At 37.6% G+C, this 16,806-nt stretch overlaps 1 protein-coding gene across 3 annotated transcripts in view; it reads left to right on the top strand.

The window, feature by feature from the left end:
• AFF4 (AF4/FMR2 family member 4) overlaps positions 1 to 16,806 on the top strand; it is an 85,754-nt gene that overhangs the window by 56,925 nt on the left and 12,023 nt on the right. For all 3 annotated transcript variants that reach the window (XR_004031704.1, XM_003259950.3, XM_030818770.1), the window contains exons 7-17: positions 1,489 to 1,534; positions 4,333 to 4,387; positions 4,832 to 4,869; positions 5,585 to 5,747; positions 6,665 to 7,582; positions 10,770 to 10,858; positions 11,480 to 11,720; positions 14,699 to 14,793; positions 15,709 to 15,772; positions 15,887 to 16,023; positions 16,277 to 16,348. Coding sequence is in view for 2 of the 3 variants with exons in the window: in XM_003259950.3 (XP_003259998.1) it covers positions 1,489 to 1,534; positions 4,333 to 4,387; positions 4,832 to 4,869; positions 5,585 to 5,747; positions 6,665 to 7,582; positions 10,770 to 10,858; positions 11,480 to 11,720; positions 14,699 to 14,793; positions 15,709 to 15,772; positions 15,887 to 16,023; positions 16,277 to 16,348 (1,918 nt within the window). In the remaining variant the exon portion in view is untranslated. The remainder of the gene's footprint in view (positions 1 to 1,488; positions 1,535 to 4,332; positions 4,388 to 4,831; positions 4,870 to 5,584; positions 5,748 to 6,664; positions 7,583 to 10,769; positions 10,859 to 11,479; positions 11,721 to 14,698; positions 14,794 to 15,708; positions 15,773 to 15,886; positions 16,024 to 16,276; positions 16,349 to 16,806) is intronic.

The raw sequence follows: 16,806 nt of genomic DNA, 5'->3' as shown, positions 1-16,806 counted from the left end.
TCTAATGAGTAGTAGTGGGTTGAGCTGAAAAATTGTTATGCTTTAAAAAATTCAAGAACCGTAAGTCATTGGGGATCAAAATACACTACTTCTATTAAGCATTTGAACTAACAGTTCATGAATACAATTTGATGGGCACCTCTTAAACTCAAGAGTTATTCTTCTTTCCTTTAACTTACTTCATGAAGATACTTGGTTCTATGATGGTAAAACTCCGCACAAGAAGGGGTCATTTTATTTAGCTGACCATGGCCCTTTTCTTCTTATATTTATTCAGTCCCTGTTTATTCTTCCTTGGTTTTCTGTTCTGGGTAGAAAGTCTGCTGCCTGCTATACCCTCACCTTCACCCTTACTCTTTTGGCCTGTCAGAAGAATTCTGGGGAAGATATTCTTAGGGAATTCAAATATGGTCCCAAGAGATTGTGGTTGTATAGACTGAGAGTGGTAAGATCAGGAACCATTGCAAATGTCTGGGCTTCACCATAAACCTCTGTAACAAAACAGGTATTGTTTTTGCCAAGAGCAGTAACTTCTTAATTAAGGTAGATTTATACTAGTCATAAGGTATTTTGGAAATGAAAATGTGGAACTTTTTGATCCTTAGTTTATCTTCAGTGATCTTAATGCAGGGATAAAACTCAAAGAATACCTCTTTTGATGTTATGCTTTCTTTATCTGTATATCAATTTCTTAGTTCCACCTTAAAGGCCATAGCTACAGGAAAAAGGGATCTGACATTGTTAATATGCAGAAAATGTTAAAATGCAGAAAATAGCTAACTATAGGCCAGAGAATTTACATTTTCTCTCTTCTTTTTATTTCCTTTTTTTTCTCAGCTTGTTTTCCCTAGTCATCTTCTTTTAATAATGCTTCATCCTTCTACTCTTCTCCCATTCTCTTTTCTGAAAGCTGTTCACAAATGGGATCATAAGCTGCCTCTACTCACTATTTGTGTTTTTCACTTTGTTTGTTTTAGAGCTATTTCTATATCCGCATAAAGCTCTAGCTCATTGTTTTAACCTTAAAATTGTTATATGAAAACATCTTAATTTATTTCACTCGTCCCCTATCGATGGACATTTTTTTTCCAGTTTTTGCCATTACAAACCAGGCTATAATAAACATTCCCGAGTGTGTGCTTGTGTGTTCGTGTATTCCTCAAGATTATACCTGTTATATAAATTCCTTTCATTGGAATTACTGAGTCACTTAGCAGTATAGTTACTTACAGTACTGAGAAGGTATTACCAGATTGCCCTTCAAGAAGATCTTATGAGTTTATAGTCCTACCAGCAACATGTGCACATGCTTATTTCCCCTGTAGTCACCAGTATCTCATATTATTGGGCTTTAAGGTGTTACCAGTTTGGTGGTTGAAGAATTATATTTCATTGTTTGATTTACATTTATTTGAGGGTATTTTACATAGACATTTTACAGTCTAAATAGCCATCCTTTAGTTGCTCACTTCATTCTTTTTGTTCCAGAAAGATATAATCCTTCTAAAACTTCAAATGGGCACCAATCTAAATCGTAAGTTTATTGCTTAATGAGTTTAATGTTTATCGTTTTTGCTAAAAGTTACCTGTAATATCTGGGTGTTTTGAACAGTATTTAGAAATATTGAGGCTGGGCAGGGTGGCTCACACCTGTAATCCCAGTACTTTGGGAGGCCAAGGCAGGCAGATCACGTGAGGTCAGGAGTTCGAGACCAGCCTGGCCAACGTGGTGAAACCCCTTCTCTACTAAAAATACAAAAAATTAGCCAGGCATGGTGGTGAGCGCCTGTAATCCCAGCTACTTGGAAGGCTGAGGCAGGAGAATTACTTGAACCTGGGAGGCAGAGGTTGTAGGGAGCCAAGATCACGCCACTTCACTCCAGCCTGGGCCACACAGCAAGGCTTGGTCTCAGAAAAATTAAAAAGTAAAAGAAATATTGACCTTTTAAGGCATGAGCATGCAAATTTTTATGTAAAGGGTCAGATAGTGAAATATTTAGGCTTTCAGAGCCACATAGTCTGTGATTTGACTGCTCGGCTCCGCCATTTGTAGTATGAAAGCCGCTGTAGACTCTTAAGTGTGGCTGTATTCCAACCACACTCTTTAAAACAATGTGGTAGGTTGGATTTGGCTTGTGGGCCACAGTTTGCCTACCTTTGCTCCGAGATCATGGTTTTTTCTCATCTGAGAGTTGTATGTGTATGTTTTTGTGTGTATATTCCTAATTTATATTTAATAAGTCATAAAATAAAGACAGGATTCTTCTTTAGGCCAAGCCCTTCATTTAACCACTAGATTAAGTAACATACATAGTTTGTACTGTCTTTAAGTTTTCTTATTTTTATTTTGTTGGTAGAAGTAGGAATATATATAAAAATGTAACAGGGTAATGTATTGGATGAAAATAAATTCCAGCTTAAAGGATGAACTCCTGAACTCCTGAGACCACAAGTTAACTCAGTGATAAAGCAAAGTTCTAAAGAAGCAGTGACTACAGTGCCAGCTTTCTATGCCATAGTCACAGACTATACTGTGATGACCCTAGCCTGGTAGCACTTCAGCTGAATATAAGAACTAAGAATGAAAATATATGAACACAAAAAGTACCCCCCTCACTGCTGAAAAATTCAAATTATACTCCTATTCATCATATTTATATGTAAAGAACGGATGTGTACTTACCATGTATATACCTATCACTTTGGTTGTGAGGGAACAAAAGCGTGCAGGGCCCTGAGCAGTCTGGTAAAAGCTTTGACATATTCACATGTGTAAACAAGTTCATTGAGCTGCCATTGTTAAATCATAAGGGCTGAGAGAATTCAGACTAAGTACATTTCCTTAGAGGAAAATCAGTCATAGAAATAGATGCACTAAGTCCCTGTCTGAAAGAAAACTCTTTTTTCCCTGTTCTGTTTAATTGGGCCAGTCTTAAAAATCATCTGGTTACTTTATTTCAAGGTGATGTTTAATATGTAATATTTTGAACTTAGGGTCAGGCATAGAAATGTTGGTTAAACTTTCAGGGGGAAAAGTACAAGTAGTTAATAGAGTGAAAGAAGATTTCCTTCTCACTGATTGGAGATTGTCATGAAATTTTAAGAAAGGTAATGGAATTACTGGTAATGAGAAATTAGACATTTTCCTACTTGTAGTCCTTCCTAAGCTTTGTATTAATTTTTCCTCCCATGTAAAAAGACAAGGAATGTTTTGTGGACTGTTACATAGAAAATTTTAAGTTTAATGGTTTTGATTTTATGACCTTAAAACAAAATTTACATCTTTAATTTTGCTTTCAAAAACAAATTCCAGAAACTGTCAGCTTATAGTATTTGTGTGTGTGTGTTTTAATTGATTTGAATTTTGATCAAGGGAGATTTTGGAACTTGGGAGATTTTTTTGTTTTGTTTTGTTTCTTTGAGACAGAGTCTCGCTCTGTTGCCTAGGCTGGAGTGCAGTGATGGGATGTCGGCTCACTGCAACCTCCAGCTCCCGGGTTCAAGCGATTCTCCTACCTCAGCCTCCCGGGTAGCTAGGATTACAGGCGCCCACCACTACGCCAGGCTAATTTTTGTATTTTTAGTAGAGACAGGGTTTCACCCTGTTGGCCTGGCTGGTCTCAAACTCAGTTGATCCGCCAACCTCAGCCTCCCAAAGTAGTGGGATTACAGGCATGAGCCACCGCACCCAGCCAGAACTTCGGAGTTTTAAAAATATATACATAGCCATTTCTGCCATATAGCCAGGACTTTTACCCAAAATATTTATTTCTACAGAGGGTACTTTGTTTCATAGCAAAAGGCATTTATGAACTGGAACTTTGGCTTAGGAAACTGTTCTAGTTTTCACAGTTACCCAGTTGTCAACAGTTAGACTAACCTCTCTTTATGGAACATGGGGGACAGAGGAAGAATTGCTCGATGCTTTCATTTTATCTTCCTTCTTTTTAGGAATTATATCTCTCTAGTGGATTGTTGGGTATGACTTTGTTAATTTTTAATAATGAATGTGTGTGTACAACAACTAGGGGAAAAGTTAGAGATTACAGAACTGAATATGAGAGTTCATAGAAAGTAGCTTTTGTTTAATTAGAAAAGGTGAATATTTTATTCATGGGAAGGATAGAGCTTAGGAATGGTAAAATTCCTCCATTCTCAATTTTGAGATTTGAACCAAACCAGACAGAATAAGACTTACTGGTGTTTTGTTTTTTAGTTAAATTTTTGGCTACCACAGTGATTATTTCTAGAATTTGTAGTAGATATTTAGTACTCTGGCATACCATGTAAACTGTTCCAAAAATAATAATTCTTTCTGCCTTTTCCCTCTAGTATGTTGAAAGATGACTTAAAACTAAGCAGCAGTGAAGACAGTGATGGGGAACAGGTGTGTCTACTATTGTATTATTTTGCCAGTCTCATACAGTATTTTCATTGTATTTTATAAAAATGATAATTGGATAATGTATTTATTACTTAAAATAAGTTTCTATAAGCTTTCTGACACTGGAATGTTGTGGTTTTCTTCTCTGTTTTTAAATCTCCGTTTTTTTCTTATATTTTTAAAAAATTGGGTTTTCCTCAACATTTATTATGGATCAAAACATACTCATGAAGCAGTAGAGTATTGACAGTAATAACTATTAACAAAGCTTTTGATCTTATTCTGGCAATTCAGTTACTCTTTAGGTAAAAACAGTATAAGTGCTAAACATTGTTGCACACATTAGAGAAGCCAGTTTTTTCTGTTAAGAGTTCAGATATTGTTCACACTAAGCAAATAGAATACTGTTTATTCATTCACAGATTCCTTCTTATGTTTTAATTTTAGGATTGTGATAAGACAATGCCGAGGAGTACACCAGGAAGGTGGGCATCCTTTTCTTTTCTGTTTTATTGGTAAGAGTTGGGTCAGCCTGATAACATTGCAGGGATATAGTAAGTGGCCTTATAAGTAAATATCAATTTTGATAATGGTTGTACAACTCTGTAAATTAACTAAAAGTCATTGAATTATACACTTAAAGTGGGTGTTTTGTGTATTATACCTCAAACTGTTTTTAAAAGGTGAGTATTAATAGCTAAGTAGCACATCAGAAACTTTAAAAAGAATTACTCATATCATTTACAGTGAAGTTCCGGATTCATAGAATTATAGCAGTCTAACACATAGTAAACATTTTAAAGAAAGTTGCGGCCGGGCGCGGTGGCTCACGCCTGTAATCCCAGCACTTTGGGAGGCCGAGGAGGGCGGATTACCTGAGGCCAGGAGTTTGTGAACCACCTGACCAATATGGTGAAACCCCGTCTCTACTAAAAGTACAAAAATTAGCCGGGCGTGGTGGTGGACGCCTGTAGTCCCAGCTACTTGGGAGGCTGAGACAGGAGAATTGCTTGAACCTGGGAGGCGGAGGTTGCAGTGAGCTGAGATCGTGCCACTGCATTCCAGCCTGGGCCACAGAGCAAGACTCCATCTAAAAAAAAAAAAAGAAAAAAAAAAAGAAAGTTGGTTGTCCGATTTGGATGTTTTCTTGTTGTCAGTGAAAAATAAACTTTGGACATTTGTATATTTCATCTCTTTTAGTAACTCTGAACCTTCACACCATAATAGTGAAGGAGCAGATAACTCCAGGGATGATTCTAGTAGCCACAGTGGATCTGAAAGCAGCTCTGGATCTGACTCAGAGAGTGAAAGTAGTTCCAGTGACAGTGAGGCAAATGAGCCATCCCAGAGTGCATCTCCCGAGGTGAGACAGAGGCGGTGGGGTACTTTCCATAGGCCCTCTCAGGGTCCTTGGTGATGTCCATTTAAAACCTGATCCAAATATAAAAAGAGAAGGAAAGAAGGTTCCACAGTCTGACAAAAAGAAATTGTACTGTGTACCTTTGAGGAAACCTAGATGGTTCCTTGTTGTTTGAGCAAATTCGGTCTAGATTAGGAACTGCTTGGCATATTACAGGTCACTAAAATATTGTGTACCTTTAGTATGGTCTTTTATTTTTATGACTCAACATGGTAATTGATGTTCTGCAGTTAAAAAATCTCTCTTTGTACCTACATCATTTATTTACTTTCTGGAATTAAATATTCTGTATGGTAATTTGTAGTTATGCCTTTGAAATTGGATTCTTGAATAGGAATATTTGCTATTTAAAGGTCATATATAACATTAAGCTTATCTTCTTTTTTTTTTTTTTTTTTAGACGGAGTCTTACTCTGTCACCCAGGCTGGAGTGCAGTGGCTCAGTTTTGGCTCACTACAACCTCCGCCTCCCGGGTTCAAGTGATTCTCCTGCCTCAGCCTCCTGAGTAGCTGGGATTACAGGCGTGCACCACCACACCTGGCTAATTTTTGTATTTTTAGTAGAGACGGGATTTCACCATGTTGGTCAGACTGGTCTCAAACTCCTGATCTCATGATCTGCCCACCTCAGCCTCCCAAAGTGCTGGGATTACAGGTGTGAGAGCCGCCATGCCTGGCTGCTTATCTTCTTATTCAGATGATAAGAGCTAATAGTCAATACTCAGCCCTTTGCTTTGGTTCATAGAGAACCGTTTGCTTTTGTTACATTAGGCATTATGGTTTTTCCTCTTCTTTGAGCTTGTAAAGGAGGGAGAATGCTTCAGTATCGAAAAAAGCATACATATTTCTTTGTTTTTCAGCCTGAACCCCCGCCAACAAACAAATGGCAACTTGATAATTGGCTGAATAAAGTGAATCCACATAAAGTGTCACCCGCTTCTTCAGTGGACAGTAACATCCCATCATCTCAAGGCTACAAAAAGGAAGGCCGAGAGCAGGGCACTGGGAATAGCTACACTGATACAAGTGGACCTAAAGAAACGAGTTCTGCCACTCCTGGACGAGACTCCAAAACCATCCAAAAGGGATCAGAAAGTGGGCGTGGGAGGCAGAAATCTCCTGCACAGAGTGACAGCACAACACAGAGAAGAACTGTAGGCAAAAAACAACCCAAAAAGGCTGAGAAGGCAGCTGCTGAAGAGCCTCGTGGAGGCCTGAAGATAGAAAGTGAAACCCCTGTAGACTTGGCTAGCAGCATGCCCTCCAGCAGACACAAAGCAGCCACCAAAGGCTCAAGGAAACCCAATATAAAGAAGGAGTCTAAGTCTTCCCCTCGACCTACAGCAGAGAAAAAGAAATATAAGTCAACAAGTAAATCTTCCCAGAAATCAAGGGAAATCATAGAAACAGATACCTCATCCTCAGATTCAGATGAAAGCGAGAGCCTTCCTCCTTCCTCACAAACTCCTAAGTACCCCGAGAGCAATAGGACTCCTGTTAAACCCTCCTCAGTGGAGGAAGAAGATAGCTTTTTTCGGCAACGAATGTTCTCTCCTATGGAAGAGAAGGAACTTCTTTCTCCCCTCAGTGAGCCTGATGACAGGTACCCACTTATTGTGAAGATTGACCTGAATCTTTTGACTAGAATACCAGGAAAGCCTTACAAAGAAACAGAGCCGCCCAAGGGGGAAAAGAAAAATGTGCCAGAAAAGCACACGAGAGAGGCTCAGAAACAAGCCTCAGAAAAAGTTTCCAACAAAGGCAAGAGGAAGCATAAGGTTTGTGAAGGGTTTTGTTTGTTTTGAAACATCAGAATCTGAAATGCGGGGGAAATCTCAGTAAGCCACGAAGTAACAAGGTGGGTCATAAGCTGTGAAGGAAAATAGTGGGTAAACCCAAGGCCCAGGTGAGGCTACGTGTGGAACAGTCTCTTGAGGATTTCTGTGCTTCTGCCTGTGTCCTTCAGTAAAGCAGAATAGTTGCTAATGAAATAAGAAATGAGTCAGTGCTTTTCAGCATGTGCTGGCCAGTGTAGAGGTTAGAGAGCAGCAACTTGCAAACAGGCATTTGCAACATTCTCAACATTTTGGTTTTAGGTGTTTTTAGTTTGGATATGTACTCCCTGGATTGTTATAATCCCTACCATTCTCTTCTGTCGTACACCCAGACCAAGTCACACTTTAAATAACTAATCTGCTACGCACCTCTATGCCCCAGCTTATTTTCCTTAACAAAGGTCAGAACTAAAAATATTGCTGGCTCATAGCCAGCTCTCAACCCTAAATACTTCCAATATAATTTTGGATATAGAGGCAAAATTTGTACATTTAAGGTCTGCTTTTCTTAGACTGAGGAAATGTGAAAACTCACACGTGTCTGATTGGAGGATAATAATCATACAATGAAGAGATCTGAATCACTACATATGTAGAGACTCTGTGGGAAAAACAGCCTGATCTTTTCAACTCTAGTGAGGAATTTTCAGGAGAATGTAAAGTTTTAAGTAGTCTATATCAAAGAATACTATAATTTCCTCTGATACATATGTATGATTGTGAAAGACCAGAAGTTAAGCTTGAGTAGGTGAACAGATAGGTACCAGAATGGCCTTACCAAGTAAACCTAGAAAACAAACACCACTCCAGTTGACCTGAGAATCACATATACTACAGGGAGAGTAGAGCACTTTCTTAAAATGGAGTGAGATATTTTCCTCTCCTTTTCATAAAACCACAGTGCCATGTGCAGATGATATATATTCAGACAAATTAGAATAATACCTCACTTCTTTTTTGAATCTTTAAAAATTGAAATTGTCCACATTATTTAAATTTTTAGAAAACCAAAGCTTAGTACTCTCCATAGTATACCTAATGAGTTTCCCTTATCATAGTATAGAGATGTTTTGCTCAACTAGTTAAGCTGTTTAGAGCTGCTGGCCCCTGTAGCCCACAGCCTCAGATCGCTGGACTTGGCTGTGGGATTTAATTCATAGAATTATGTGGAATAAGAACTTGTGTATAATAGACTCTGCTCTTTAGGAAACTAGGACATTTTTTATGGAATTTTAAAAAATGGTCCTTTTGTGCTTAAAAAGTATTATTTTTTTTGTAAGATTTTATTTTTCTTACTTTTAGATTCAGGGTCTTACTCTGTCACCTAGGCTGGAGTGCCATGGCATTCATAGCTCACTGCAACCTCAAACTCCCAGGTTCAAGTGATCCTCCCTCCTTAGCCTCCCGAGTAGCTAGGACTACAGGCATGCGACCCCACACCTGGCTAATTTTTTATAGAGATGGTGTCTTGCTATATTGCCCAAACTGGTCTCAAACTCCTGGAATCAAGCAGTCCTCCCACCTCAGCCTCCCAAAGCACTGGCGTTACAGGTGTCAGCCACCACACCTGGCCCTTTTATAAGGTATTCAAACATTTAAAATACAAAGTGTCAAGGGCAGTACCTGGAGATAAAGCAGGTAGTACCAAGAGAAGACCCAGTTAAGGGTAATGAAGGATGTAGATTTCTTTTTCTCATATTTTCATTTGTCTGTCTTTATTCATTTATATAGGGGAACAGATTCTTTTGTTATGGTAGAATATTTGCATTCTCGTGCCCTGATATTTGAAGCAAAAGGAAAACTTAGATTCACTTAGAAAAGTAACATTGGCAATGGATGGGCCCACCACTTGTGTTTTCCATCAGAAAGTTTTCTGAGTCACTAGGCTGTGCTATAATCAAAAGTATGGACCATAAAAAATGTTGGCAAAGTTGTGAAAAAGTTGGAACTTTGATATGGTGCTGATGAGAATGGAAATGATACCACTGCTTTGGAACATAGTTTGGTAGTTACTGAAAAAGTTAAACATAGAGTTACCTTTTGATCTGCAGTTGTACTGCTAGGTATATATCCAAGAGAAATGAAAACATATATCCACACAAAAACTTGTACTTGAATGTTCATAGTAGCATTATTCATATTAGCCAAAAAGTGGAGACAACCCAAATGGCCATCACCTGATTAATGACTAAACGAAATGAATAAATTCTATGCAGTGAATACTATTCAGCCATAAATGAGAATGCAGTACTGATCCATGCTGCAACATGGATGAACCTTAAAAATGTTACACTAAATGAAAGGAGCCACAAAGGCCACATATATTGAATGATACCGTTTTCCTGAAATGTCTAGAATAGGCAAATCTATAAAGATGAAATGTGATTGCCAGTGTCTGGGGGAGGAGGAGATGGGGAGTGACTACTAATGGGTATAGAGTGTGTTTTCAGGATAGTGAAAATATTTTAGAATTCATTAAGCCGGGTGCGGTGGCTCACACCTGTAATCCCAGCACTTTGGGAGGCCAAGGCGGGCAGATCATGAGGTCAGGAGATTGAGACCATCCTGGCTAACACGGTGAAACCCTGTCTCTACTAAAAATACAAAAAATTAGCCGGGAGATTGAGGCAGGAGAATCGCTTGAACCCAGGAGGTAGAGGTTGCAGTGAGCTGAGATTGTGCCACCGTACTCCAGCCTGGGCGACAGAGCGAGACTCCATCTCAAAAATAAATAAATAAATAAATAAAATTTCATTGTGGTGATGGTTGTACAACTCTAAATACACCAAATGTTACAGAATTGGGCACTTCTAAAGAGTGAATTTTATGTTATGTAAATTATATCTTAATTTTAATTTCACAGATACCATCTCCCAAATCATTACAGTGAAAAGATGCCATCTTAGAGACTGTAGGAAATCTGTTTCAGTCTTTGGGTTCTGTGTATCTAAAATAGGAGACCTCAGCCTTAAAACCTCATCTTTTTGAATATTATTTAAATGAATTATTGTACTTCTCTTTTATCTTCTTTCTGATGCCTAATCATGGATAAACTCTTTGTGGGTAGCTAGTGCTGGAAGCTGAAGTTAGTTGAATAAAAATCAGACCACGGTTTCTATTTTTCATCTAGAATGAAGATGATAACCGAGCCAGTGAGAGCAAGAAACCCAAAACGGAGGACAAGAATTCAGCAGGCCATAAGCCATCCAGCAACAGAGAGTACGTTCCCAAAACACGTTGCATGCTAGTGTTGTTGATATATGTATATCATTTGATAGTGGGTACTTTCTAACATGCTCTGAGTGTTCCTTTTAGTAAGCAAGTGTTATATAAATGCATACACATAACATATGCCAAATAGTGGCAGCTTTCGCTTTTAGCTAATAGGGATGGAAAACATTCAACATTTAATTAGTTCTTCCTTTCTTCATTTTTTATTGGGGTAGGGGTGAGTATGGGGGGAGAACTAAAGTAAAGCTATGCCACTTTCTGGTTAGATGGCAAACTTATCTGTAATTTCCAAGAGACTCGTTGCCAGCTTAAAAGTGGTAATCCCTTCATTCACCATTCATCAATTTGTTCATTCAGCCAATATTTATTGAGTACTGCTGAGTGGTAGGTCAGTTTTTGACCCTGGATATACAGCCACGGGAATAAAAACAGAGAAGATGCCTACCTTTGTGGAATTTACAATCTTATTTTGTTTTATAGAAATCATGTGTCCTAGTAATGAAATGGGGAAAAACAGATTTGTCTTGAAAGCAGACAAAGAGAAATGGAAAAATCAATTACCCCTGTATTACTATGTGGAGAAATGAAGGCATTCGTTTGGTTTGGCAGGTCATCTAAGCAGAGTGCTGCAAAAGAAAAGGAGTTGTTGCCTTCTCCTGCTGGGCCTGTTCCTTCAAAAGATCCAAAAACAGAGCATGGCTCTCGGAAGAGGACTATTAGTCAGTCTTCTTCCTTAAAGTCAAGCAGTAACAGCAACAAGGAGACGAGTGGCAGCAGCAAAAACAGTTCCTCCACATCAAAGCAGAAGAAGACCGAAGGGAAGACTTCCAGTAGCTCCAAGGAGGTTAAGGTAAAGTGTTGGGGGCCTGGGGCTTTTGAAAAATCACTCAACTAGCCATGTGACTTTTCCAGGGTGACACTGTGCTTTGAAATTATTATAACATCCCAGTAAATACATAGGCCTATGCCTTTTACCCTCTATATGTAATTATCCTGATAAATGAATACAGTGATGTAAGACTGTGAAGGCAGTAAGTCAGCTGGTCGCATACATATTGAAATAAAAACCCCTGGGTACGGTGGCTGATACCTGTAGTCCCAGCTATTTGGGAGGCTAAGATGGAAGAATCATTTGAGGAATTTGAGTCCAGCCTGGGCAACGTGGTGAGACCCTGTCTGTAAAAGAACTTTAGAATTAAAAAAAAAAAAAAAAAAAAGAAACCAGTAATTGGAAAACTTGGTTATGGAAGTTTTTAAAATAAGAACTAAGTGGTTCTAGTTGCTAAGATTGAGTTCTTGTATATTGTTTGAAATAGGCTTTGAGTTTCTCAGAATTATACTTTACAAACAAGTTATATTACGTAAAGTGACAAAGCAATAATTTGACTTTGATTCATAAAATAGAAAAAGAAATCTTTAGCTAAGTTAGCACTGAAATTATTTCTAATTATTATTCCTAGGATACTCACAATGTAGGGGAGCATTCGTCATGTTTATAGTTGGAGATTTGGATCAAAGGAGCTTTTTCAAGGCTGTACTTTAGTAGTCACTCACCCTCAATTTGTTTACCAGGTTGTTTGCCTTCTGAAGTGTTCTGATCAGGAGCAAATTTACTCAAATCAGAAAATAACTACTATTTAGTAAGCAAAGGTTTGAGAGTTGAAAAATAAGACTCCTTAAAGCTATTATATTTATTAACTGTGGTAAAATTAAAATTTTTTAAATTGAGATTATTTTAATTAAGAACTTCTCAAATTAAAATACACAGAAAGCTTTTTCTCTAGCCTAACAACCTCCTTCTGTAGTAGTTTAGTGTTAGCACAAGGTGCTTAGGACCTTGACTCTTATATTGGCTGCTTTATTGCTCCAGTTCTCCATCTGCCTGCTGATGGTTTTTCTCCATTTCCCATCCTTTAACTGTAGGATTTGAGGCCTCTGTGCTTGCTTCTTGAATCCTGCTATTGCTTTTTTTAAAATTTTTTATTCTATTTTATTTATTTATTTATTTGCTTTTAAATAAGTGAGCTGTCCTCATTTGGATTCTGCTATCTCATAGGTAAAAATCACTGTGTATGCTTCTATCACACATAAGAAGGGAGTTTCTTCAAGAAGTTCGTTAGCTTCTTGAAAGCAGGGATTTGTGTGTTACTTTGTGTTTTATCCGGTGCTTAACTTGCTGGGTAATGAGGAAATATTTGTTGGATCGAATGTAGTCATTTGGTACTCTGTTGTTTTCAACAAAATATAGAATAGGGCCTTACCACTTTGGTTTCAGTAGCTCTTGGCACTTAACAGTTATTGAAGTTAATGTTTGTTAGTCTTGACAATTTCCAAGTTAGGCAGTAACATTTGAGTTTATTAGAGAACAATCTGTAATTTAGTTAGGAAATATGCTATTTTTTATTCTATCAACTAAAGAAAAAATTAGATCTGAAAAACCAACATTACACATAGTTTTTATATAAGAAAACTGTGTTTAAATATTTGGAAACTTATTTTCAGAAATCCTCTGAAAAGCAAATCTGAATGTAGGTCCTTATGGGTCTATTTATAAAACATAGAGGGGGCCAGGCATGGTGGCTCACGGCCTGTAATTCCAACACTTTGGGAGGCTGGCTGGAGGATTGCTTGAGCCCAGGAGGTTGAAGCCACAGTGAGCCATGATTACACCACTGCACTCCAGCCTAGGCAACAGAGTGAGACCCTTTCTCAAACAAATAAATAAATAAAACAGAGGAAAAGCTATCCTAGTAATGTTACAGTATAACATAATATTCAGAAAGCCATTTCAAAGTATAATTATATGTTTAAAAATTTTATATTTTTTATATAAATATAAAAAATTTTATATTGGGTAAATTGTTAGGTAAAGTAAAATTATATATTATTGAGTTTTCTAATGTTGAAACATCCATGCATTCCTGGAATAAATTCCACTTGTTTATGGTGTTTTATTATGGAAAAATGTATATTCGTTTTATTAAAGATAGGGCTGGATGGAAGGCAGTTGAGAGAGAGTCATAGCTCTTTCATAAGGGGCTATATTGATAGAAGGCAGAACAGACATATAGCCAGGTGCAGTAGTACATGCCTACGGTCCCAGCTTCTCAGGAGGCTGAGGTGGGAGGATCACTTGAGCCTAGGAGTTTAAGATCAATCTGGGCAACATAGCAAGACTCCATCTCTTAAAACAAAAAAAAGACATGTGGATGAGAGGCAGAGTAAAGTTTAAGAAAGTAACTAGGCTTTTGAAGTCTGGCAATTCTGAATTTAAAACTCAAATTCCAGGAATGCCACTTAAAACCTGTTTGAACTTAGGCAAGTTACTCATCCTCCTTGAGACTGCTTTTTCATTTTATCTTAATAGCAGTACTTATTTCATAGGTTTGTTAAAGGATTAACAATAATGCTAAGTACTTAGTTAACTTAGTGCCTGGTAAGTAGTAAGCACATAATAAATATTAGATGCTATTAATATGATTGCTGTTTTTATTGACCAGTAAACTACCAATAAATTTTGCCGTAAGTAGTGCTGCCATTTTCATACTAGGCTTTTGTCTTCCTTATGTTTTAACAACTGCCTAGGCCAGTGCCTGGCATATAGTAGACCCTTATATAAATATTAGAATGAATATTTCAGTTATATAAAATGGACCCTTTTTTTTTAAAGTTTACATTATGAAGTTTATAAAAGTTTTGTAACAAGGAAATTCATTACGAAAGGCAATGAAATTTTGTTTCCTTTTTACCAGTGGCTGAAGAAATGCTATTAGTTTCATTTTTCATCTCCTTACAGTTTTCATTGTAGTTATATATTTTTTTGGTCAGGAAAAGGCTCCAAGTAGCTCCTCTAACTGTCCTCCATCTGCACCAACTCTTGATTCTTCTAAGGCTCGGAGAACAAAGCTTGTCTTTGATGACAGGTAAGATAATATGATTTTTTGTATCTGTATTTAAGAAATGATTCCAGTCAGCATATAAGAAACTCGTTTTAATTTCTATCATTGGCCGGGCGCGTTGGCTCACGCTTGTAATCTCAGCTCTTTTGGAGGCCCAGGCAGGCAGATCACGAGGTCAGGAGTTTGAGACCAGCCTGACCAACATGGAGAAACCCTGTCTGTACTAAAAATACAAAAATTAGCTGGGCATGGTGATGCACACCTGTAATCGCAGCTATTCAGGAGACTGAGGCAAGAGAACTGCTTGAACCCGGGAGACAGAGGTTGCAGTGAGCCGAGATTGTGCCATTGCACTCCCGCCTGGGTGACAGAGCGGGACTCTGTCTCAAAAAAAGAAATCTATCATTGATCAGAAGGATGTATACTTATGTGTGATCTGCAGAATATTCAGGTTTCAATTTGAAAAGTATCCACTAGTCCAAGTACTGCTTCTTTAGCTTAACTCCATGACTCCCATGGGGGATGTGAATGATCTGCCTTCCAGTAGAAGAATCTTACTACTGCTGATATCACTGTTAAAATAGAGGGTTTCTTCGATGAGGAAGAGCAATATTGTTTTCTCCTCTATTTTAATAAAAGGTAATTTCTCCTACTCACATTCTATTTATGCTTAATCTTTCAATCAACTTGAGTAACTTAGTATTTGATACTAGGGAGCTTGATTTCTATTTTCCTAATTAGGTTTGCCATGAGTTGGTCAAAACAACTTATGCTTTTAACCTGATATAAACATTTGTCAAAAAATACTGAAACAAATACCTAGTAATAGCTCATTTTCTTTGCTTGAGGACATAAAAACTGAGAGATACTAGATACTGAAATGAACTAGTATTATGAAAATATTTACTATTCTATTTATAATGAAAATTTATCTTGCAGAAATTATTCAGCAGACCATTATCTACAAGAAGCAAAAAAGCTAAAGCACAATGCAGATGCATTGGTATGTTAATATTCTCCTTACATTTACATATTTAATCAAATTAACTTAAGTAATCTTCTGATGTTTGTAGCCATAGTAGATCACTACTCATTACTTGCATTCTCCTTTCTTCAGTCTGATAGGTTTGAGAAAGCTGTATACTATCTTGATGCTGTGGTATCTTTCATTGAATGTGGGAATGCATTAGAGAAGAATGCTCAGGAATCCAAATCCCCATTCCCTATGTATTCAGAGACGGTGGATCTCATCAAGTAAGTGGAAAAACTTGGCAGATCATTGGCAATAACATTATTTCTCTGGTCCATCAAGGAAGGGGCTGATATATAGTAAACTGAAGAGGGTATATAATCCTTTAATGTCCTTGGATAAAGAAGAAGTAGATAATTCAATGAGTATTTTTGCTTTTATTTAGGTTTGAAATTCTAATGTTTTGAGGACAAGTGAACTCATAAGATCAAGGTGAAGTATTCTGTTTGTCATTTGTTTGTTATTGTAACTCAACAGATACACTATGAAGCTAAAGAATTACTTGGCACCAGATGCTACAGCTGCAGATAAACGACTCACAGTACTTTGGTGAGTTTTCTGTGTTCTAGCCTCTGCTAGATACAGACAGTTCTATAATAAATAGTGCTGTGTGTGCTCTTCTGAATGTTTTCCTTGAATCAGACTTCTGTAATCCTGTCTTAAATCTGTTCCTGATGGGTCAAGCAGGAAGTAACTCAAAATTCCTACTGAAAGGTTTGAGTTGTTGTCAGTCTCTGATCCATTTCCCTCTTGATGAAAGCCTTGGCTTTGTGAGACTGATAGTAGAAACCTCCATGGTCTTGAATAATCACTTTTCCACACTCTTCTTTTGGTACCCGCTCTCTCCATTCGCATATACTTTTCCTTAGGGAGCAAGCATCTAGTTTGTTCAGAATAAAGGATGTGACTTGTTTGCTTCATCCCAGTGAGATATTATCAGTTCAGTTGTTATAGGTCTTTACCTGGCACTGTGTTTAACACTGGGACTGCAGCTAAGAAGAAAACTA

The sequence above is a fragment of the Nomascus leucogenys genome, chromosome 2 (assembly GCF_006542625.1).
Source record: "Nomascus leucogenys isolate Asia chromosome 2, Asia_NLE_v1, whole genome shotgun sequence".
Classification (NCBI taxonomy): domain Eukaryota; kingdom Metazoa; phylum Chordata; class Mammalia; order Primates; family Hylobatidae; genus Nomascus; species Nomascus leucogenys.
This window is presented reverse-complemented; position numbering and strand designations above follow the sequence as displayed.